Here is a 24143-nt window from a genome sequence, read left to right on the forward strand (position 1 = left end):
TTAAACAAAAAAAAATACTTATTCCTCTATCTCTCATTTTTACTTTTCTCTAGAAAAATAAAAGATCGAAAAATAAAAAAATATGAAAGGTTTTTATATAGTGAAATTGAATGGTTTTCGGTATTAATATTATTTTATTCATGATTTTAGGCAAATAATTGAACAATAAAACAGCTTTTTTTTTATCTAAGACATTTTAGAAAGGTAATTTAAAGTTTTCCTATGTTAAGTTAAAATACTTTCAAAGGATGTTGTAATAAAGTTTTAATTCAAAAAATAAATCCGAAATAAAGCCTAAACATATATGATATCGATATATGTTTAAAAACATTATTATTTATATTATATTTTAAAATTTACTTAAAAATATTAATTACGTTCTTGGGTAATTTATGGGTACCATGCACATTTTTAAAAATATTTATAAATTTTGGAAAATATTTTATTAATTTATAAAATAATTTTACAAATGAAATTGAATTCATTTGTGTAGATTATTATGAGTAAATATTAATTTAATGTGAAGAATATAATGATGTGATGTGTGTATCAAATTTTATATTTAAATAATTGAAAAGAGAGACTAGTCATGAAGATGTGGACTAGTATACTTTAATTAATAAAAAAAATATGAAAATAAAAAATATATATATTAAAAAAATAATAAAAAAAAGAGGGAAAAGTAGACTTAATGTCAATGGTAAAATCATTTGGAGTGGAAACCTACATTTAATTTATAAAGGGTCTTAAAAACATTGGAATAAATATTCTAATGTTCCAATAATATTTTTGAAGGTGACATTGAACTTGCAAAATTCAAATTAGGCATTATCTAGATGATGACTTTAATAATATAGTATATACAACTTGTATAATTGTATATATTCATAAAAATTTTAAAATATATATCTTCATTCAAAATTAGCTTACTTTTACGAGGAAAGTATACATTAATGAAAAAAAATCAAAACAAATTTATATAGACCTTTTTTGTCTTAATAATAGATAAATAACTCTTAAGTGAAAAAAGTTAAAATTACAGGAAAAAAAAAGTTTTCAATTCATAATAATGATGCAAATAATTCAAATATAACAATCAATGAGAAATAAAACAATTATATATATGGTCATCGATATTGTATGAAAAAGGGGAGGATGAAAATAAATCATCATGTTGTATAAAAAAAATCGAAATTATGAAAAAAGTAGTTTTCAATTCTTTGATATTAATTCTTTTTATTATGGTAAATAATTCAAATATAATAATGAATGAAAAATTAAATAATTATACATGTATATATATGATCATCGATGTCAAATTTATAAATAGTTTAACTCTGAATATAATATCTATGGACATTATATAAATCGTGACTTAAAAGCATTAAAAAAATTTCAAAATCGTAATCAATGATATTTAATCATGAAAAATAATAATAGAGAAAATAAAATGTTATTAAAAATTCAAATAATATAATATCAAATAAATATAAAAAATCATATGGGTTGAGTAAATGGCACATTTTGTTTTGTTTTGTTTAATACACAATGATGTTGATAGGAGAGGGGCATGCTTGATACTAAGCTTGAAAGTGGTACCCACTTTTGGCAAGGCTAAGTTTGATGGTGACAAGATGAATATGTTAAAGGCAAGGACAAAATATAATGTTCAAAAACAGTGACATTCAAGTGATTTTTAGTATAACCTTGAGATATGAATTGATGTTTTGTAAGTTATTTAAAAACTATCATTATAATTATTATTTTGTTTTATTTATTTATTTTTATATGAAAAAAGTTGGAATTGTTTTTGTGTGGCCTATGCCAAAATCTAGGTGGTCAAGGTCTAGGTGTTATAGATAGAGAGGTGGGGTAGATTTTGGAGTTGTGTGGCCCTTTTTATTAAAAAGAAAATATGTGACATTAGAAAATTGGGTCTTAATAAATTTGGATTTTAAAATACTAGATTTAATTATATTTGATGGATTTTTTAATTAAATTTAATGGAGAAATAGTACGATATTCATAATATTTATTAAAATTAAATATTTGGCATTTGATGGTATTGAAGTTGTAGCAAAACCATGTAAATAATATAATATATAGAAATATGATATTGTTTAAATCATGGAAAAATACCCAAAAAGAAAAAATCTCAAATTTTCAAAAATTTCCAAAAAGAAAGACAATATCTATATGTTTAAATAAGATCTCTTAAGAAGTCGATGGGAATTTTTAATTATTAAATAATTTATATTTTTTTCTTCAAAATTCATTCAAATTATGGGCTATTTTCTTAAGTGCTTCATTTTGTTTTTTTTTTTTTGTTTAAAAGACATTTCCAACCCCAATTACAAACTTTCAAAAGTAAATAAATTTACCACTTTCTCCCCTAAACACCCAAAAAAAAACTCATATAAAAGTACATCATATTTTATAACAAGATGGCAAGCACCCACCACATCGATTAGGAAAAAATTCTACAAGTAAAAAAGAAAAAGAAAAAAGAAAAGGAAAAGGAAAGGAATAAAAAGATGGGTATAGCTTAGTAAATGATCAAAGCAACGGAGAGAGAGAGAGAGAGAGAGAGAGAGAGAGAGAGAGAGAGAGAGAGAGAGAGAGAGAGAGAGAGAGAGAGAGGAGGGGGCGGGCTGTAAGCTTTAAGCTTTGTGGGATTAGATGAAAAGTGCAAAAGGAATGAGAGGGGAGAAGGAGAGAAGAAAAACCTTATGATAACGACACTGGTCTCTGTTGCTTCCTTTTTGACCACACTCCGTTTCTTTTCTTCTTTGTTTCTCGTGATTCCCCTTCTTTTTCCATTCGAGATTGAGAAACCGCCAACTGAATCTCAACTTCGTCTCCACATCCACACTCCATTCTACGAGCGTTAAAAAAGTGTGATGGAAAGAAATACAATACGAATGGATATATCGGTTTATTCTTAAGTTAAAATCAAGTCTACTTTTTTTAGTGATGAAAAATTAAAAAGTTAATTTATGTCTCAAATCTAATTTATTTTTTAAAAATAATTAAAACTAATTTAGATCTAATAATAATAAATATTAAAAGTTCATGAAATATTGAATGATTATAAATTTAAAAAATTGAAGTTTTACAATATCGATTTGATTTACTTTTTATTGATTAGGAGATAAAAAAACTAAAAACATAACTAATAAAATAGCTTTGAAAATTTTTAAATTCGAATAGACCTTTATAATGATTTGAAAATTAGACCAATTCAATCAATTTTTGTTCAAATAGATTAGGTTTTTTAGTTTTTGATTTTCATATGATAATCTTATTGTAATTCACATCGTTTGTTATCAAAATGATATTTGAAAAAAAAAATTATAATTATAAACTTAAATATAAAAATTATAAGTCATTTCACAACCAATCATATATGTGATTCTGACATTAACAGAATAACTAATAAATTTTTTATTGATTTTTCCTATAAATTGATCATCTCAAAAGATTCCTTAGTATCAAATATAACCCTTGATTGTTGATTCCACTTGGTGATGCCATAACATGAAATTGTTTGAGTTGAACTCTATATAGATTGGATATGTGAAATAAATCGGATTGAATCGTGAAAAAAGTAGATCAATTCTCATGCAAAGTGGAGGTTGAAGAACCTTCCATCAATGGAAAGCTGATGAGTGACAAACGAAAGAAGACCTAGGGATTTGGAGAAGACAATTAGAGTTATGGAGGTGAGAAAACAAAGGTGAACAATATGAGATCAAAAAGGAAAATAAGCGAAAAATTGATTAAAATATCCAATGTTGAGGATTTAGACTTGGTGTTTGCAAAGAAAAAAAAAACTAGAGCAATGATCAATAGTAAATAGAAAACTTTGATACCATCTTAGAAAAGTCAAAAAATAGAGACATCTAAATTGATTGTTTTTATATACCTTTATAGAAAGGTATTTTAATATGTGTATATATATATAATGTCAAAAAATTCTCATCCTACTTCAACTTATATAGGCACAACATTTTTATTAGAAGATATCATCGTATCCCTGATTTGGTTAATATAGGTACAATATTTTCATTGGGAGACATCCTCATAGGAAATAAGTTTATGATATTGCGTATTTGGGAATCTCCTTTTAACAATATAAATGTATTTTGAAATCACGATGATTTTGATTTAAAGTGAATAATATTTATATAAGTAGTGGGTCATTAGAGTCAATCATTGATTCTAATATAAGAATTTACATGTTTCATATGAGGTCTATATTTGTCTAACATTGCAATTTTACAAAACACAATATGGATATCGTGCCAGCATTGTATTTAGGTGAATGGAAATCTTAGGAAATTTTTTTCTTAACATTATATATGTAATAAGTTTCTTTTAATTATATATAAGCTTTTAAAAGTGCCATAACTTGAATTATAATTGTCATTTGATATAATTTTTTTCCTTCAACAAAAAGGGAAATTGGAGTTCGATTTATTGCTATAAAAACTCATGTAATATAGACACAAGTATAAATATAACTATTTTTCCAAAATTTAAAAATTAAGATTTTAATGTGTAACCTATCCAAAGACTATTTTCAAGAACCATTTATGATTTCAAAAATAGAGTTTATTTAACTTAAATATTTGAAAACCTATTTGACACACGAAAACGATGGATTTCAAAATTTATTTTTAATACAAATATAGCGAGAATATATTTTGTTTGATATGTAAAAATGATCAATCTTATTATTTGAATGAAATTGAAAAATGGTACAAATAATGAATTGACTTTTTTTTAATTAGTATCAATTTGGATACACTATTTAATTTTTTTTTTTAAATTAAAAATTTCTATACAAAAAATAAAATATAAATTTAACCGTATATATTTAAAACTTACTTTCAGAAATTTTAAAACCCGAGGTTGTAAATTTTTTTAAACAAATTTTAAAACCATCACCTTTTAAATGCAAAGCTTTAATATTTCTTATAGCTTATATAAAATTTAGTATTATTTTATTTTATGTTTTTTTTTTTTTTTTTTTAAAAAATGCCATGTATCCACGTCAACATTTAATGAAAATTATTTGAAAACCTATTTTGATAATATAATGTCACTCATTAGTAAAGATATGTTATACATGCTACCCTTTTCTTAGCATTGCAATTAAAGCAAGCAAATGCCAACGAAGATCCATGAAATAAACCCAAAAGGAAATGGACTCATGACATGAGGGAACACATGTAAAATATATAAATATAAAATAAAAAAATAAAAAAATAAAAAAGGAAAAGAAAGAAGAGGGAGGAGAAAGTAAAGGACCGACAGAGAAGGACATGGAGACAGCGACACCTCATATGGAGGAGGAAGTAAAGCTTAAACATGCCTTTGCTTTTCCTATTACACCTTAATTTATTCTAATAAAGTCTCCTTCCCTTAATCACCCTCCCTCTCCTCCTCCTCCTCTCATACCTCATCTTCAAAAAGCTTCCTTGTAGCTTCTCATGCGTTCTCATTATAGGAATAGGGTGAAAAATGAATGCTAATTCGTATCATTTTTCCAACAAAGTTGGTTTCTCTTTCTCTCTCTCTCTCTTTTTTTTTAAAAAAAAAAAGAAAAAAAAAGAAAGAACTCAATAAATGTCGTGTATATCACTATTCATTCCAACGAAGGAATCTCTCATCCACCTCCTAAATACTTTATCAGTGGACTATATCTAGTTGGCATCTTAAAAATTCTACTATTTTACAAACCATAGTCTAAAAAAAATTATTACTAAGCTTAATGGTTGTGCTATTTTATTTAATGGGCACAATGATTTTTGAATCTATAGAGGGTCCAAGGATGGTTGAAAATGAGACATTCCTCATCGCTTTCCATGAAATTAATTTCTTGTCTAGTACATGGGTGGTGAAGTGCATTGAAAGTGGCCACACACATTGATTACACATCTATTCTATTATTTTATTCAAAATCCTCAAATTAGTGGTATGAATTAAATTCAAATTATTATTTGATGCATTTAATTATTTCTTTAGTGCATATATTCATATTATATATTTAAATCAAAATATACACTAAGATCTATTTGCAAAAAAAAAACCGAACATTAAAGACACAAGATATAATGTTTTTGTGTATATTTTGATGCTCAGGTTTTTGTTTTTTGTTCAAGCTACTCTTATAAAATGAATCATAATAAAAAACGACATTATCTTTATTTTTTATTAATTTTTTTATTTTTTTTAAAAACTTTTCGAAAAAATTATCCAAACATATGAAGAATTCTTATTGATTTTAAAAATAACTATTGATTTATTTTTTAATAAAATATATTTACATCTTAAATATATAAATACTAAGTAAACATTTATAATCAACTATAAATATTAATTTAAACTTGATTCATACTATTTATTAAACAGATAGTATTAAATAAATTATTTGATTACTAAAATAAAGTAAGTTAGGATATTACGATCAATCAAAAATTATTTGGAATGTCATATTAATGTTCAAACCATTTTTAACCGTAGTGGAGTAAAATTTTAAATTTGTTCATTAATCTAATAAATTTAATGCAAAAATAAAATTAATTGTTAGAATCTAAGTGTGTTTGAATATTTAGAGTTAAAGCTTTCTGTATAGATAAATCAGGATTGCAAATCTATAACAAAGATGGACTTCTCAGTAAAGTGATAAAATTTGCACATGAGGACAAAACATTGGATTCAACCCACCAAATGGAATTGGGAATGGGTTTTGTAAAGAAAAGCCCAATAGGTATTTCGTTGGGCCGGACATTATTCTAATCTACCCATCATCTCATTCAACACTGGTAACGTGAATATTTCCGAATTTATTTATTTTTATAAAATTGATTGATCGGGTTAGATGAAGATCAATCGGGTTGACGGCGTTATATGGATCAAAATTGAGTCCATGGATGGGTTCAATCCATAATCCTTAGTATACAAAAACTAATAAAATCTATTGAATTAATTCAAACTAATTTCATTATTTTTTTTATTTTTTTTATTTAAACAAAAAATGTAAATAAGAAAATTAAAAAATAAAATAAAAAATGAATGAAATTAAAAAAATAAAAAGTGAATGAAATTAAAAAAATAAAAATAAATATTACTAAATTATTTTTATATATTATTTCAAATTCATTTAATTTATTTTAATTTTTTATATATAAAAATTAAATAATTTTAATTATGTTTGATTTTATTTAATATTTTTCGTAAAACAAGCAAATATGAAAAAATTATTTATCTTATTAGTATTTTTTATTATCTGAAAACCAACTGTAACCTTAATGATTTTCTGAATATAAAATATGTACACATATAGAATATACAATATTCTGATTTATTAATTTAGTATATATTTTTCACTTGCACATATTCTTTTAATGATTAAAATAATAATAATGGTTGACTTGGACCGTCGCACGAGTCATTCATATAATTAAGTTACAATAATATGTTTTGAATTGTTTTGTAATGATTTCATTTCGGCAAACCATGAGACAATTTATTATAACAGTATTATTCGAGCTTTTCAATTATGAGCATTTTTTTTTAATTCCAAGTTTAAAAAATAACAATATTAGCATATTAATTGACTTAATATTTTAAATCTTCAATACGGATACTTCTTGATTCTGGATAATATCCAATACTTGACATTTAAAAAAAAAATCAAATTTATGGAATAGTGAAGTAGATGTTTATTTTTTATTTTTAAAAACAATAAAAAATACAAATACATTTAATATTTATAAAAAATAATAATTAAAAAAATATTTACAATTTTATTTTTATTATAATGAAAATAGAGGTTCTTCTAAACAAATTGGGAAAAGTGTATTTTTTATACACTCATTAAGAAAAACTTAACTCTAATTTATAAAATATAAATTTGAAGTATTTATTTAAAGATAGTTAATATTTTGTACACTTTTTGATCAAAATATTAGCTTTAGAAATAAGTATGTTTTCATACGAACATATAAAAAAAACCATAAAATATACATAAATTATTTTTAGAAATTTTTTATTTTGTAATTATTTTTAAATGAGTGTGTGAATAATCATTCAGGTACATCTTTTAATGATATAAGTACTACATTTAGTTAATAAATACATGAAACTTGAATTATTTTTAGAAATTATCAATTTATAATTATTTTTATATAAGAATATGAAAACATACATTTTTTCAAACAAAATTTACTCATTTTTTAAAATTATATATTATCATGAATGCTTTGATATATGATATTTAATATATATATATATATATATATTTATAAATTATATTTAATTAGAGAAAAAAGTTATTAAAAAATTTATCGAAAGAGTATTAAAAAATTACTTCTTATTATTCTTGTGCAATAATACATTTAATATTTATAAAAATAATAATTGAAAAATTATTTTTATTTTTAATTTTAAAAAGTAACAAAATTGGGAATATATCTAAACATAGGCTAAAGTAGATAATATATTTACACATAAGAATTAACTCAAATAAAATAATTAGTATTTGATATTTTGAAAAAAATTATATTTATAAAAAAAAATTCAGTAATTAATATTAAAAAGGGAAAAAAAATATTATCCTTTGAATCAACAAGCTTGAAAAATTATCAAAAACTATGGTAAAATATATATATAAAATATTTTATCAATTTTTTTTTTACTTTTTAATTTTAAAAATAATAAATTAAAATAGAAAGAATAAACATATTGAAATCTATAAAAAAAATATATTTAGAGAATTGTGTGTATTTAAATTTTAAACCATAAAAAATAGCAATTAATATTTAAAAAGGGAAAAAAAGAGGTGGGGGTGGGAACTAAAATCCGAAAATTCAGAAATCCACCACAACATCTGGATGTAACGTAAGGAAATGATGGTATCCCCAAAATACCCCTAGAAGAACGATTAAATGTCAGAAGGAGGCGGTGTGGTGGCCTCGTTTAAAAAGGCCAGATATCAAAGAGAGAACCAAAACCACTGCTCTCGCTCAGCATCGTGAGTTCAGTTGAGAGCGAAGCTAACACTCATCAATGGCGTCTTCTCAAGAGCCGGACGACGATTTCGGAGTCCGAGTCGAGAAGGTTTTCAGATCACTCAAGCCGGTTCATTCCTCTGACTCGACTTCGCTGTGGTCTGTTTCCGATACTGAGGTCGAAAAGCGGGACCAAAACCGGGAGGGAAAGAAAGGGACGGAGAAAGACGAGGAAAACGACGTCGTTTTGGGTTCGGAGGATCGGGAGGGTTTGGAGGTAGAGTCGGGGGACGGCCGGAGAGAGGCCGATGGTGGCTTCGAAGATCGCGGCGACGGCGGAGTTCGCGGTGGCGTGGAGAATGCTGGCGCGGGTGATGGGGAGGAGTGGGAGATCAGATCTTCGATAGGAATGGATCGAACGCTGGACGACGAGGTGAGTGAATTTTCTGTATTTTTGTTGAGAATTGGTGTTTGTTCTTTTGTTGTGTTGTTGATTGGTTGATCCTGAGTGTTGTTTTGGTGATTGTTGTTTTTGGATGAAATTTAGCGTTTCGGAGCTGAATTGAATTGGTTTTGTTGGAGTTTTTCTTAATTGAGTTGGAAGTTCATTGTTTGAGGTGTTTGGATACTCGTTGTAGTGGAATAGCGCCAGGAAATTTATTCATTAGATGATGTGATTGCAGTTTTGAGACACTGTCTTAGACCAAAATTAAGCGGTTTAATGCTGAATTCAATCGCCTTATTTGAGTTTTTTTGTGATTGAGTTGGAAGTTCCGTCTTTTACGGTGTTTGGATACTCATTGTAGTGAAATAGTGCTGTTGAATGCATTGATCAGATGATGAGATAGCAATTTTTGGTAGGTGTTTGGCGGTAAGCATCTAGGGTTTGTAGTAACAATGTGATGGCCTAGAGTAGATGGTAACAATGTGATCTTGGAGTATATGGGTGATTGGCTTGATGCAGAATGAGTATGTTGGACTTGTTCTGAATTTTGCTTCAAAAGTAAATAGACAGTTAGAGAATTGGTTAAGATGAAGTTGTTCATGCTTTAATGTGGCAATTGATGGAGTCTTTTTTGATGATCTAAGGTAAATATTGTCCAATTATGCAAGGAGGCTGTTAGATTTGTTGGTATTCACATGAAAAGAGTACAATTTTCATTCTATTTATAGCCATAACGGTAGATAACAGCTTCATTTTGACAATGATCAATAACGGATAACGGTAGACAACGGTCAATAACAGTAGATAATGGCTACCGACTAACGGATGCCGGACTTGTATCTTTGTTTCCTTTTCTTTATTTTCCAATTCATGTGTATTTTCTTGGCTTATTCATATTTCCTTAAAATTTGCTCTTGCTAATTTCCACAGAGTGATTTTTAGTCATTAGATTTCACCAGCCATCTACTATCTTCTAATAGATGGAATTTTGGGTGTAACCCAGTTGCACTAAATACTCTCTTCCTGGTCGCTCAAGGGCCTTCCCTATGCTCCCATGTAGCTTGGCACCTGATTTTGGTGCCTTCAATGCTAAAACATGTGCATCATGTTTTATCATTGACATGGTCTCCATGGTTAATTAGTTGCTAAGTTAACCTTATACAAATCATAATGTGCAAATATTTTCTGATCAGATAGGAGTAAGTGTTAACTTAGTTGGCATCAAGGATCTTCAGCAAGGAGGATGGAATTTGACACACATCTAGGGGTTGATGGGGTTGGCGGACGGGAATTATGTAACCAGGTAGGAATCTTGAGTGGTACAGTCCCCAAAGACATGTTTACCCTTCTTTGCGATTGATTTGGCGAAACAACCTATTGTCTTTATTTGGTAATAATGAATTTGGAAACTTGTCCAACATTCTTTCAGGAATGTAACAATTTCAGGGTTTCATTATTTGGTATGATGTTCTGCAATAAGTGGCCAATCATTTCTTTTGTCTTCCCACTTAACCCAAACCCAAAAATTATAATTATAATTCCTTTCTCATGAAGCTTGTGTATATATACTTACCACTGTGGTTAGCGCTTCACTTAACAAGCAAGTAGACAGGAGAATTCTTGAATTAAGTGGTGTCACGAGTCAGGAACATCACAGAATTCAAGGATCATTCATGAACTGAGTGGGAAGCCAAGGGTAGCAGCATAGTTGCTCAAGTAATTTGTAAGAAACATGAATGGTTTTGAGTTTGAGTTTGAAACATGTTAGAGTAGGTGTATATAAGATAGGTTGACACAATTATGAAGAGGTTGACAAATTTGTCATATTGGGACTTGTGTGCTTAACAATATTTTCTGATGAAGAATTGATTAATTTCCATAAAACATTGGTTTAAACAATATCACACCTTATGGATTGTTTCATACAAGTATATGCAAAGGCTTAATGTGCTTATGATCTGTTTGCTATATATAGGAAAAAGAGTTCATTCTGTATAGTAAGTGCTAATTAATATTATGAAAATAAATTAAAATTTATTCTTTTGAGATTCTGCTAGTGCCCCCCACCTAAGACTCATAGTTCTAGTGGATTGCTTACCGTGCGGTAATGGTAATAATACTATTTCCGCAAGAAGCAGTTGCTTCTTGCTGGATACTGGAGATCATCTCAGCAATAGGCTGGGCAGAGAAGATTGTCTTAATATATCATTAAAATTTTGATTGTTTTTAATAAATTAGCAAGGAAGAAAGACCAAGTATCTTAGCTCTTCCAGATCAAAGTATGTGAACATAGATTTTTGTGTGTGTATGTGGTTCTCCCATATTTAGGTTTCTATTGCTATCATATTCGGACTGTTCTGCTGGGATGCTAAACATTTTTGTTGTGCCTGTCATCTTATTGTAATTGCTTGCAGGAGGAAGAAGATCTGTTTGACAAAGTGGCAATGGGCAGGGAAAATGCTGGCGATCGCATATACATGAGAGATGCTACTGACCATGGGACTGGCTTAAACTCTCACAATGTTCTTACCCAATCACATGATGCCACCAAGGACCCACGAATTGACCACTTTGCTGCACAGATCGGGCTGAAAGAAGATAAAGTGGAAGCTCAAAATTTTAACTCTCCTCAGTCTTGTTGTAAATCTGCTTTAGATGTCAAGGAGCCTCAGCATCAAGAGTCTGCACATGATGGTGTAAAATCTATCTTGAAAAGAAAAGGTGATACAACCGTCCCCAAGTCCCAAAAACGTGTGAAGTTTGATCTTAGCAGAAACGATTATAACGAAGCACCAACAAGAGCCAAAGATTTTTTTTCAACAGATGCCAGCTTGGTAGAGATTGAAGTATCAGAAGATGACTCTCTGCTGACCAGAAATACTCGGGGAGTTCCAGATTATGTACTCAACTCTTCAAAATATACACACTATACTTTAGATTCCTCAAGTGATGTTATTGAAGATTCCAAAAGCCAGGCTTGCGTGGAGCTTCTTGAGCAGATGAAGAGGTCAAAGGCCGAGGAACTGGGTTTGGAGCTGAAGGATAATTCAGTTGATCTTCCCAAATCCCTAACCTTCATACCAAAGAAGAAGGTTTGTGATGCCAAAGTAGCTGATAGTAGCAGCCAAAAGAAAAATCAGGATGCTGGGTGCAAGGGATCCTTGCACCAAACCGGCTTCCCCATTGGCATTGCAGCTGGGGAAGTCCATCAAACCGAAGCTGGCATAGATGAAGAGCCAGACGCAATCCCTGCAGATAAAAGCCCAGGTTTTAAGAATCCAACCCGCCACTACCGGATGAAAACTACCTCTGATGACTGAGTCCCTCATATGGTCTCATGAAGTTCTGGAAAGGTAGCAATACTGGTACATGCTTTCTTTCAGGCTGGTACCATTACATTCTCCCATTGAACTCTGTTATGTCATTTCAATTAGCGACATCATAGCTTGACTACAGGCCTTTTTCAATTTTCCCTTTTCCTTTCTCTTTTAGATAATGTGCAGAGTCCAGGCATTACCAGAATGCCATGATAGTGTATATGACTCTTATTTAAGGAGAACCTTTTTTTTCTTCCAAATAATTTCATCTTTTTTTCAGGTGTTTTTCCATGTGCATTTTCGTTGGAGTATGCTTAGATTTGGCCTATTGATTACCCAAGTAATAATACTTATTCGTGCTTTTACCTAGATTAAGTTGGTTGTCATCAGCAGCCAAGAATGTTTTGCTAGATCGGCACATACCTATGGGGAAGCATAGGTTTAAAATCTGACCTTTTCTTCAGTGTTTTAGGAAAGAATTGCCAAGCTGGGGAACCTAGGAAGCCCTCAAGGAAGGCCTCAATCCAGGAGTTTCAACTACTTGCCAATCTTACAGTTACTGATAGTTTTAATAGAGCCTGAAAAACAGTTTAGGTCCAAACTTCTAAACCAACTCAGTCAATTCTCGGGGAGTTTCAACTATAATCAAGTCACCAATCTTACTGATAGTATTTAAGAAAACCCGAAAATTAAAAGCTTGCATAAAGGTCTTCATAGAGAAAGAATATGAAAAATCCAACTTCAAAAAGAGATTAGGTCTATAGGATCGTAGCAAGATTTAAAACACTAACAAATAGAAAAAGGAAAAAAAAATTCTCAATATATAAACTTGAATTATATAACAAGAAGGATGCCCAAATGTTTGTGAAGCTCTCAAATTTCTATACTTTATTATCTGTGTATGAATCCCTATAATGGCAATAAGCCACAAAATGGTAAAAAGAAATTTTTTTAAAAAAAAGATGAGGAAAAACAGATGTGAAAGCCATCCTCAATGTGATCCTGCTTGCCATGAAGCTATCGAAATTTAATCCCCTACCAAATCGCTCTTTCTTCAAGCTTCATTCCCCGCATTGGAGCTTGTCCAGAAATTTTTCCTATGTACAGCAACTGTATTCTGATGCCCTTTTACTACAACTTATCCGCAATTCTCCCTAGCGCATCTGCAAGCTTACTAAGAACAGCAACCAGGCAATCGGCTTGGTCCTTTCGCTGCTCCCTATCCAATTGGAAATTGGTGTTCTGAGCTTCGAGTTGGTCGCTCAACATTCTGCCATTCCTCTCCAAAACCTCGATCAACTGATCCTGCAGTCTTGTTGTTTCCTCGTCCCCATCTACTGTAAACCGCTTTCGCTTCCGTCCCTCCTGAGACGTGGACGCCATCTCAGGATTTGAGGCTGGGTGTCTCTTGCTTGCCGGACCTGCATACCAGAACCCAAGTCGTTGAACTTGATGTATAGTCCCGTTCATACAGAGTCTTAAAGGAAGCTTAGAATTCCCGGAAAGGCTAATTAAATTGTTTAAGTTGTGAAGCTTAGTTTAGAGATCTAAAGAAGAGAAGAATCATCAGCTAATGAAAGGTTTACAGGCCTCCAGGAGACGCTAAGCTGACTGAAAATGAGGATTCAGAAACCGAAACCAAACAATCAACTCCCATGAAATCCAATCAATCCTGTGTATCTGTTCAGATAATCCATACTGATTCATTAAAATCAGTAGTATAAAACAACCCACTGATCGGAATTCATGACAAATTAAGTGGTACGAGGAATTGTATATAAATTTGCCCAAATGTATTTAAAAAAAGAGAAAAAAAAAAAGAAAAACAAAAAGAGATAATAATCAGTTGATGGTCTGAGCTGATACCTTGACTTGAACCCTCCCTGGGAAAAGGTTGATACTGCTTCTCTGAAAATCCAAAATAGGCCCAAGAAAATAAGTAAAAAAATAAGAAAAATTAAATTAAATTAAAAAGCAATTAGGAGTTTTCTCAAAGCATTCCCTTCAACAACCAACACGTCATGATATTTCCTATTTTTGTAAGAAAAAAATTACTAATAACAGTTGTTCACCGAATTCATTGTAAAAAGAAAAGAAAAGAACAGAAATTATAACTATGAAATCAACACTTCGAAAAGGCTGGGAGTCTGGACCAATAACGAACGAAAATCTTATGAAATTTAAACATTCCCGGAAATTATAAATATTTCAGAACTTGGATTTCTTTATGACGATGAAAACCCAATTCCTTGAATTTGAATTTTTGTTTTTCTTTAAGATGTGAAATTCAAATTTCAATTTCATTGGTCCAAAGCAAGTAACTGTGAACTTACCAGAAATTGGCACAGGAGCTGCCACCGTCGCCGGAACCTCCTTTGCCGGCGGTTCCTTCTCCGGACTCCCACCTGACTGCTCAAAGTCCGAAAACAGCCCGTCCTCCGCCGCCGCGCTCCGCCCACTATCGAACACGGCCTCCGCCTCCTCCTCTGGCGCCACCATCCCCTCGCCCTCGGGGGCCGGCGCCAGGCCCAGAGCGAGTCCGGACGGCCCTGGCGGCGCGGCGCCAACCCCGTCGAGCATGTCGTAAACCTCCCTATCGAAAAACCCTGGTAGCCTCTTTTCCCTCCTCACGTCGTTCCTCATCACCCAAAACGACTCGCTCTCGTCCCTTATCTGCGACTCCCATTCCTTGATCTTCTTGTAATCGCCCGCGAGGTTGCTCCATCGTTTCCGGCACTGGACTGGTCCCCGGTTCACGCCGTGGCGCTTACAATACGACGAAACGGACGCCCACTTCGGCTCGATTTGCGCTGACCCAAACGCTAACCCGCCGGTCCGGCCCCTCCGGACCCGGCTCTCGGCCACCTTTTTGCCCTGAATCAACACGAGGATCTCCTGCCTCGTCCACCGCGGCAGCCGTGGAGCTCGGCTGCCATCATCACCGGCGGCGTTGACGCCGTTAGGGACGGCGTCAGCGTCGTCGTCAACGGGGGCGGGAGCGAGGCTCAATCGCTCAAGCTCCATAAAGTGAGAGAGAGTGGGTTTTGGGGTGGTCACGTGACTTAACGGCTGGTTGAGAAGTAACGGCGTTCTAGGGAGGCTCCGTTATATTAATAAAAGTGTTGTCATCTCGTATCACACCTTCTCATTATCTCCCTCTCTCCTTTTCTTCAACCCCCGTAAGAGAAAAAAGAGAAGAGACGAGTGGGATTGCGCAGAGGAAAAAAAAGAAAAAAGAGGGTTTTTTTGTGGGCTTTGTGGTTCATTTGAGTGGGGTTTCTTTTTTTACTACCTATTTGACCCTTTAACCCTATGTTTTTGTTCTAAATTCTTTTGGGTCTTTGTCCTTTATTTTCATCTATATCCACATCTCTCTTCCAATTTTAGGGTCACTTTCTAGTTTTGGAATTCAAATTTATACCGTCCATTCTCATCTAATTTATTTGGTCTCTAATAATTATCATTATTTTTATTAATAAAATTATAATATTCATACAATGCACCAAAAACCGACATGTTTCGATGATCTCGCGGGCATTTAAATCCCTAAGGGCACCCTACCCTACCATTTGGAAAATTTTCTCTGCCTCAGCCCCTCTTCATGGGTGGCATCGAATCATTTGTCCTAATTTTTTATTTAATTTAATGGCAATATCAATAAATGTCCATTCCTCTATGAAAAGCCACTTTTTTTTTAGGGTGGGTGTGAGGAGAAAGAGAATAGATGGAAGAGGACAGCACTGCCCTGCCCTATATAAGTAAAATATCAACATCCTCCTCTCCTCTACATCATCTTTCACACTCTTGAATTGAATCATTTGGCCTAAGCTTCAATCAAAGAACATAATTATAATTTATCACAAAAAGGAAAAGCTTACAAATATGGGTTTGGAGGCACATGTCTCATGAGGGGTTTGGGTTAGTAGAGGGTCACATTCTCCTTGTGATCCCGTGGGGACCATGTGGATGCCCCATATGCCCTGCCCCTTCTTCTACTCTTCCTAGGTATCTCATACATTGCCTACCCTCCATTGCTAGGCTTCTCACCTTCACTTCCCTTTGATTGGAGTTTTTCTTTTGTTTTTTACCAACATATTCATTGAAGACATTATATATAGTACAAGCCCTTTGAAAATTTGCTTCACTCCTTAAGGTACGTATTTATGGAGTTTTTCTATACCAACAATACCATCCACATGTGATTTGGTAGAAGTAGATTGATGATATTTGGGAGTTAACTTGATTTTAATACTTTTCAATGTTACGATTATTGGTATGGTGATTAAGATTCATTCTTGTTTGATTCAACTATTGAAAACTAGAAACAACTTTTGAATACCATCCTTATAGTTTTCAAACTATATTATAAAACTATTATGATATTCACGGATAAGAATACCACTTTTTTTATTTGCTATTATACACGTGTTGTAATTTTGTAATGGAAATACCCATTACATGTTCAAGTTTTAATGTCACTTATTGAATTTTAGTATATAATTTGTATTGTTAATGTAGTTTCACATCTAATCATATTGTGTGTACGCTTGATTATTCTATTTATCTTCTTGTTACATTTTCCTATGTCGTGATCATATTCTTACTTTAAACGTGTCCAAGTGAAATTGGATGAGAGCATTCGATGACATTGAAAAATCTTAATCAGTATGACAAATAACACTTTGATAAATTAAAAGACTGAGAGAAGATCTTTTAAGGGTTCTTTATTTAATAAGTATTAGGGATATCATTCATTTTCCTGTTAATGTTTCTTATGATGCAATTGAAGGGACATCAACCCTATCTTCGGACATTATGCTTATCAAGAGAAAAGCTATAATGTGGATACTTTCTTTTGCTATTCATAATTTTGTGAAAACACTTCTCATCATAAGGCTCCAAGGCAAATCCCATTTTAACATTTCTCATTGTACACTCTTAAAATATATGATATAGGTTAATAAGGTTTTTTCAATTTTTTAAAATAAGAAATGCATTTATATTTAAAGAAGTACCGTCGCTTGACAACAATTATCAACATTTTACTTGTATTGAAGCAAATTTAAATAAACGATTCACTCTCTAACTATTTTTTATTTCTATTTATTTACATAATAAAATTTGTGCATAAAAAAAGAGTATTCATTCACCACCCTTATGAAAAGGGCAATGAAAAAAAAATAGGACTATTTAGATTAAAATTCAAATAATATATAAACATCACATCAGTCTTATATTTGTTTTGAGAGTCATCAATTAGTTAAGACTTGTATTATCGTAATTTCATTAATTCCTTCTTTATCATGATGCTTCTTAATGTTACTTTTTTCAATCTAATACCATTTTTTGGATTGGGTTTTGACCACTAAGGGAGGTTTGGCATTCCCATATCATACCTAATCCCAAACCTATCCTTTTGTTTGCCTTAGGTACAACCCTAATAATCAATTCTTAATAAAGGATTGAAGGGTGATTATTGGCATATGTGCAAAGGTGTAAATGTCCACTAAAAAAATCAGGCACATTCCCATATTCCCCCAGAGTGCTAACACACATAATTAAATAATTAATGATGATTTAACCAAAGGGACAATTGGCCTAAAGTCTAAGCTGATCTTTTCTTTTCATGGGACCATCACCATTTCTTGAAAATTATGGCTTTCACTACCAGGGGTAGTTAATGGGTTAGTGATGTCCCCCACCCCCCACTTGGAGTTCAAGAAGCAAGTATTCAAACAATTTATCCTAATCAAAATGTTAAGATACCCGATGGGTATTCTACCAAAAAATTTTGGTTAAATTCTAACGGATGAATAAATGTATAAAAAAGTACAAGAAAAAAAACTGAAGTACAAATAAACGGGATTAAGATATAAAAAAATAAAATTTGAATATAAATGCATGAAATCTAAACAAAGAAACAGGTAAATATGATTTTTTTAGAGTCGGGATAACAATATTACCCTTTTAATAATTAAAATACACATATGAGATCTACTTTAAAATAATTGTTCTATATTCTATCAATCTATTTCTTTTAAAATACACATGCGATATCTATTTTAAAATAATTGTTTAGACTGATCCATTTCTCTCACATAATTTTATGTTGTGATTTTTTTTTTATGTACTAAAATCACAAGTTTAAAGTATGGTAAATTAATTAAAAATAAAATAAAAGATGATTAATTTTGTTTGATGAAGAGGGAAAACTTAACCCAAAATTCTTATCTTTAGTATGATATTTTTGGATAGGTATAATAATACTTGACCTAACGTACAAAGTAGTGTAATGTAATCCAAGTTTGGTGAGGGCACTTGGAAGAATGATTGAGTTTTGAGAGCAATAGAGGAGGGATTTTGATTGATACAATGGTGGCCACACCTTGTTGGTGTTAGTGCTGGATTTGCAAGTTCCGCATTTTGTGGAAGAACGGGTGAATCAAATTGCACCGACTCCAAATTGCTCTTCATAATTTGATTTGACCTATTTTTTACATTTTAATTTTTAATTTTTAATGTGGGGTTTTAATTTTTGGCTGAAAATTATTAATTCTGTAGTCTCACTCTTTATGAGAGTATTGATGAGTTTTTGCACATCTATAATTTTGTGTCCATGTTGTATTTAGATGTACAATATTCTTTTATTTATTTATTTATTTATTATTATTTTATAATAGGATAAAAATTTATTAAAAAATTTATATTAATTTAATTTTCTCATTAAAAAAAAATCAATTGCTGGAAATATATATATATATATATTTTTTTTAATTCCTAATAAATTTGAATTATAATTTTGGTGAAAATTATATATATATTTAGAAGACTATTTTCCATGAAGAGAAATAATATTTAAAAGAAAAAAAATTCAAAAAGCAAAAAATAATAATTGAAAACAGCAATGCATTAAACTGGTAAGCCCACATGAGTCTTTTCAGAAATTTTAGGGATTGGGGGAAGCAAATTATAATGGAGGTTTCAATACTGGTGGATCAATCAAGCGATCCTGATGTGACTTTTTGTAATTATATAAAGCAAAAAAACCCCTGGCTTATTCTTTTAATCAACTCTAAGCCAACATATAAGTTTATATCTTCATGTGGAGGGCTTCAAAAAGATGAACACACCACCATTCTCTTGTCACTCACATTTCCAATTTTAAACAAGATCATCATAATATCAAAGAAAAAGTTACTAGCTCTATTTGACACCCTTTTTTAGAAACCCTTCCCTAAAAGATAGTTTTTGGAAAATAGGTCAAAATATTCATTTATAATTATTTTTAAAATTTTAGTATTTTGTTCTTACTAAGTGTGCAATAATATAAAAGTTTTCAAAATATTTTTTATTTTTTTAAAATTATTACTTAAAAAAAATCATTACTTTATACCTTAATAATAATTCCATTATTTTCTATTTATATCTATTTTTTGTATTTTATTTTATTTTTTTACTAAGCTTTTTTTTTTGTTTTTTTATTTAATAATTAAAATTTAGCCATACATTTAAGAGGGTTCAGATTTTGAGTTGGGTATGATATAAGTGGGATATCTTAAAGCATAAAGGAAAAGGTTAAATGACCATATCTAAAGAGTTTATTTACTTTAAATTTATTTTTTCTTTTTTTTTTTGAAATTTTCTTAATATAAAATCTGATTTATACATTAAAAGAAAAAAAAAGTGTCCTGTGATTCTTCTTGAAGAGTGTTCAAACAAATCCATAATCACCTGTCCTTTAATTACTTAATTAATTAATTATTAATAATTTCAATTTACTTTAGTTTTCAACCTCTCTACAATCCTAGTCAAAAAATCATGGGTTGTCCTTTCTTTTACCTTTTCATTTTTACTTTTCTAGTCTTTATATTATTTTAGAATTGAAAATGTCTTCCAACATTCTTTGGTCATTGGGTTGAAACTAAAGTTGATTATTAATGGTGCCAATGTGCCTAAATTGAACTCTTTTTCCTTCTTTAAGTAAATGTACTTTGTGAATTAGTAAACTAAATCATTCTTTTTTCTTCTTTTTTTGTATCCAATAAGAAATTAGGTCAAAAATTCTGAATTTGATATGTTGATTTAATATCTTGATATAGAGGATTTTACAACCTTTTAATTAGAATAAAGGGGAAATTGAAATAAGATAAATATATATATATATATATATTCAATAACTTATTTTTATTAAAAAATAGAAAATTTCTAACTCAAAAAATAGATTTTATTTTATAAATTTAAGGTGGTTTTAGGTGTTTTTATAAAGTATTTTGAAAAACAATTGAAAATAAAAAGAATATTTTGAAAATTTCTTATATCTTACCTAAGTGCATAGCATATTTATACAAAATAAACTAAAAAAACTGTCTTTTCTATTTAAGTTTCAAACAAAATTTTGTTTATGAAAATAGTTAATAACTGTTCTTATAAACAAATTTTCTTTTAAACTCTCTAAAAAAATGTTGTAAAAAATGTTCCCATACATATTCATTATGTCTTTATTTTTGTCTTCAAGTAAATGATTTTATAATGTTAATGTGAAGAAGTACCTAACTAACTTGTTTTTCAAAAGTACTAATAATCATATTTATAAAAACGATACAAATATAAATTAGTACGTTTAAGGTCTTTCATTCTCATTTTATGAACTAAAAGAGATTTGTTTAAGGAATGGAAAACACATTTTAAAATCAAATCGAAAATGATTTAAAATTTGAAATCTCTTTAAAAAGTAGGTTTACTTACACCATACATTTAAGAATAAAAAAAGATTTACTATAAATAACTAATTATACTATTTCCCCCCATATAATTTAGGGTGATAATGACACTAAAAATGAAAACACCGTCCTTGTAGCCTCACATGTTTTAATATCGAAATCAACATATAATCAATGACAAAAAACTATAAAATAATCATAAATCCTACTTAACAAAAGATGGTGGTTGAGATTTGACTATTACATATCTTATCAGATATTTAAGGTCGTCTTAAGCATTATTTTACAAGCATTAAATAATATTTTTTTAAAGTGGGTTCTTAATCCCCTAAGAGACAATTCATTTTCCTATTAAGTTTAATCACTATCTTCATATCCAAACTTGAAAGAAAAGGAAAAACCCTAGTTCTTGGTAACTTGCACTGTCAATCTACAGAGAAGGAACCCTAAAGTTTGTCACAAATATAGTAGATTTCATTATTTTTGATCCACTATAGGATATGAATTTAGGGGGCAATAGACAAAATTTAGGGACACTTGTCACTGGGATTGAGGTCAATTTTCAGAAGTGGGTCCTTTTGAAATGTTGAGAAAAAATCAAAAGAATCAAGCACAAGCCATGTCCTTCAAAACTTGTAGATCCCAACAGCAATCAAATCAGATCTTCCCTATTCAGATAAGAAAACTTGAAACTCCTCCTTATGCAGAGCTGTTTTGCATTTTGTAAAAGACCCCACAAAAGGGGAAATCTCTATCACGAGACTATCACAATTGACCTTTATCGCTAGCAAGAATTCTAGGTACCCATTGTTTCGTATTTACCAAATTACAATTTCACATGGTAAAAAAAATTCTATCACAAAACTTATGTAGTGAAATGCGCATAGAAATAAATGAATTCAAAGTAAATAAAGATGGGATCAAATATAAATAAGTGAAATTAAAGCAATCATATCAATTTATAGACATATATTATGATTAGTTTTATTTTTTAATATATACTTACTTGTTACGCTTACATTTATAGACATGAAGAATACCAACATATCATAATGAACTCAAGATTGGAATTCGTGGCATTTGAAAATTTGAATAATTGAATGAAGATTAAAAAAATGAAATAAAGCAAAAAGGAAAAGGGAAAAGAGGAAATCTAATAGGTTAGAATGATGTCAAATGCAAAATCTTCAATACTTAGGTATATATGGTTGAATTTGAATCATTGAATAAAAATACAAAAAAAATTAAAAAAATCATAACCTAGTTAAAAAGTAGTCATATCATTCTCAACATACCAATCAATGAGATTTTTTTTTATATATAATTTAGCGATTACTACTTTTGATATTAAAAAAAAATGATTTCTCATCCTATAATATAAGTAAAAGGCCTTTTTTTATTTTTTATTTTTAGTGGTTAGAAATGGTTGCACAAGTAGGAGCCATGGTCTATAGAAGGAGGGTTCTCATGGTGGGATCAGATTGACCCATTTTTAACAAGTCTCCATCACAAGAAGTAGTCAAGGTTAATGAGGCCAACAAAGAGAAAAGTCAACATCATCAATGGACCTTATGCAAAGCCTCAGCGAATGATTTGAATGGTGGTTGGTTAGAAATCATTTTGATAACTTCTTTTTGCCCTTTCAAACTGCCTTCGCCTACTAATATAAGATATTTCCAAATTTCTAAGATTTGAAGCAAATCGAACAAGAAAAAGGTAGCAAATATCAAATCCACTATTTCTACCATTTTAAACAATATAAATGCATACGTTTTTACTTGAAAATTAAATGTGTTTGGTAATTCTAATTTTGATTCTTAATTTTTGAGAATAAAACATATATTAAAATATTTTCAAGAAAAATGATTTTGTTTTTATATTTAAAAATCATGAAAAAAAAGTAAGATTAAAAAAAATAAAAACCACTAAAAAAGAGGGGTCAATATAAGAAAATTTCTCTCTCTCTAGTTTCTTTAGAAAATGCAAGGAAAGATTGAGCGAAAACATTTTTCTTAATAATTTGTTTTTAAAAAAGAGGAAAATTACAATTTTTCTTTCTATTTTCCTTCTTCCAAATATTGTACAACCAAACTGAGTCAAAATAACGTGTCCATTTGTTTGTTTTTCAAAACTTATACGTCATTCATTAGTGTTGTTTAAAATGAGACATGGGTGGGTTGTTGGGGTTTGTTTTCCATTTCAAAATTTTTTTAAATGACTTTTCAAAGTAGGATATTTATATTAAATTTTTAAAAATTTTCAAATAAGTATAACAAAATGAATGAGCCAGCGTGATTTTTTATTTTTCAAAAAGAATCAACCAGACCCAACAGATTAACCCTCCCCTCCCTAAACAGCCAAGCACAATCAAAGCACTTCACCCAAGGAGTTAAACGCTACTAAAATGTAATAAACACAACAAAACAATTGACTTTAATTTTGTTAAACATCCACAATACGTATGAGCAAACGTAAAAAATAAATAGGAGACAAAATTTAAAAGAAAAAAGGAAAATAATGTCACTCTCCGCTTCAAAATTGATTGATCATGGACATGCAACTTGGGCCTCATATGACCACTCAAACAAAGGTGAAACCCACAAAATCTAAACCACAGATCTCATCCATATATAGGAGATAAAGA

General features: G+C 30.1%; 2 protein-coding genes across 3 annotated transcripts; one reads left to right on the forward strand and one right to left on the reverse strand.

Annotated features, from left to right (window-relative positions):
* Positions 1-8982: 8982 nt before the first annotated feature.
* On the forward strand, positions 8983-13070 carry LOC104880872 (uncharacterized). Its single transcript, XM_010658957.3, has 2 exons — positions 8983-9450; positions 11877-13070. The coding sequence occupies exons 1-2, from the start codon at positions 9076-9078 to the stop codon at positions 12780-12782; spliced, it is 1281 nt and encodes a 426-aa protein (XP_010657259.1). The 5' UTR covers positions 8983-9075; the 3' UTR covers positions 12783-13070.
* A 503-nt stretch (positions 13071-13573) lies between these two features.
* LOC100267783 (trihelix transcription factor ASR3) lies at positions 13574-16024 on the reverse strand. 2 transcript variants are annotated; one of them, XM_002269907.5, is made up of 3 exons: positions 15113-16019; positions 14646-14687; positions 13574-14200 (listed from the first exon to the last, which is right to left on the reverse strand). In XM_002269907.5, the coding sequence occupies exons 1-3, from the start codon at positions 15801-15803 to the stop codon at positions 13911-13913; spliced, it is 1023 nt and encodes a 340-aa protein (XP_002269943.2). In that variant the 5' UTR covers positions 15804-16019; the 3' UTR covers positions 13574-13910. The 2 variants fall into 2 exon arrangements, with proteins under 2 accessions (XP_002269943.2, XP_010657271.1); XM_010658969.3 differs by lacking the exon at positions 14646-14687 and having other exon boundaries at positions 15113-16024.
* Between the last annotated feature and the right edge of the window lie 8119 nt (positions 16025-24143).

This window comes from Vitis vinifera, chromosome 1 (assembly GCF_030704535.1).
Source record: "Vitis vinifera cultivar Pinot Noir 40024 chromosome 1, ASM3070453v1".
Classification (NCBI taxonomy): Eukaryota; Viridiplantae; Streptophyta; class Magnoliopsida; order Vitales; family Vitaceae; genus Vitis; species Vitis vinifera.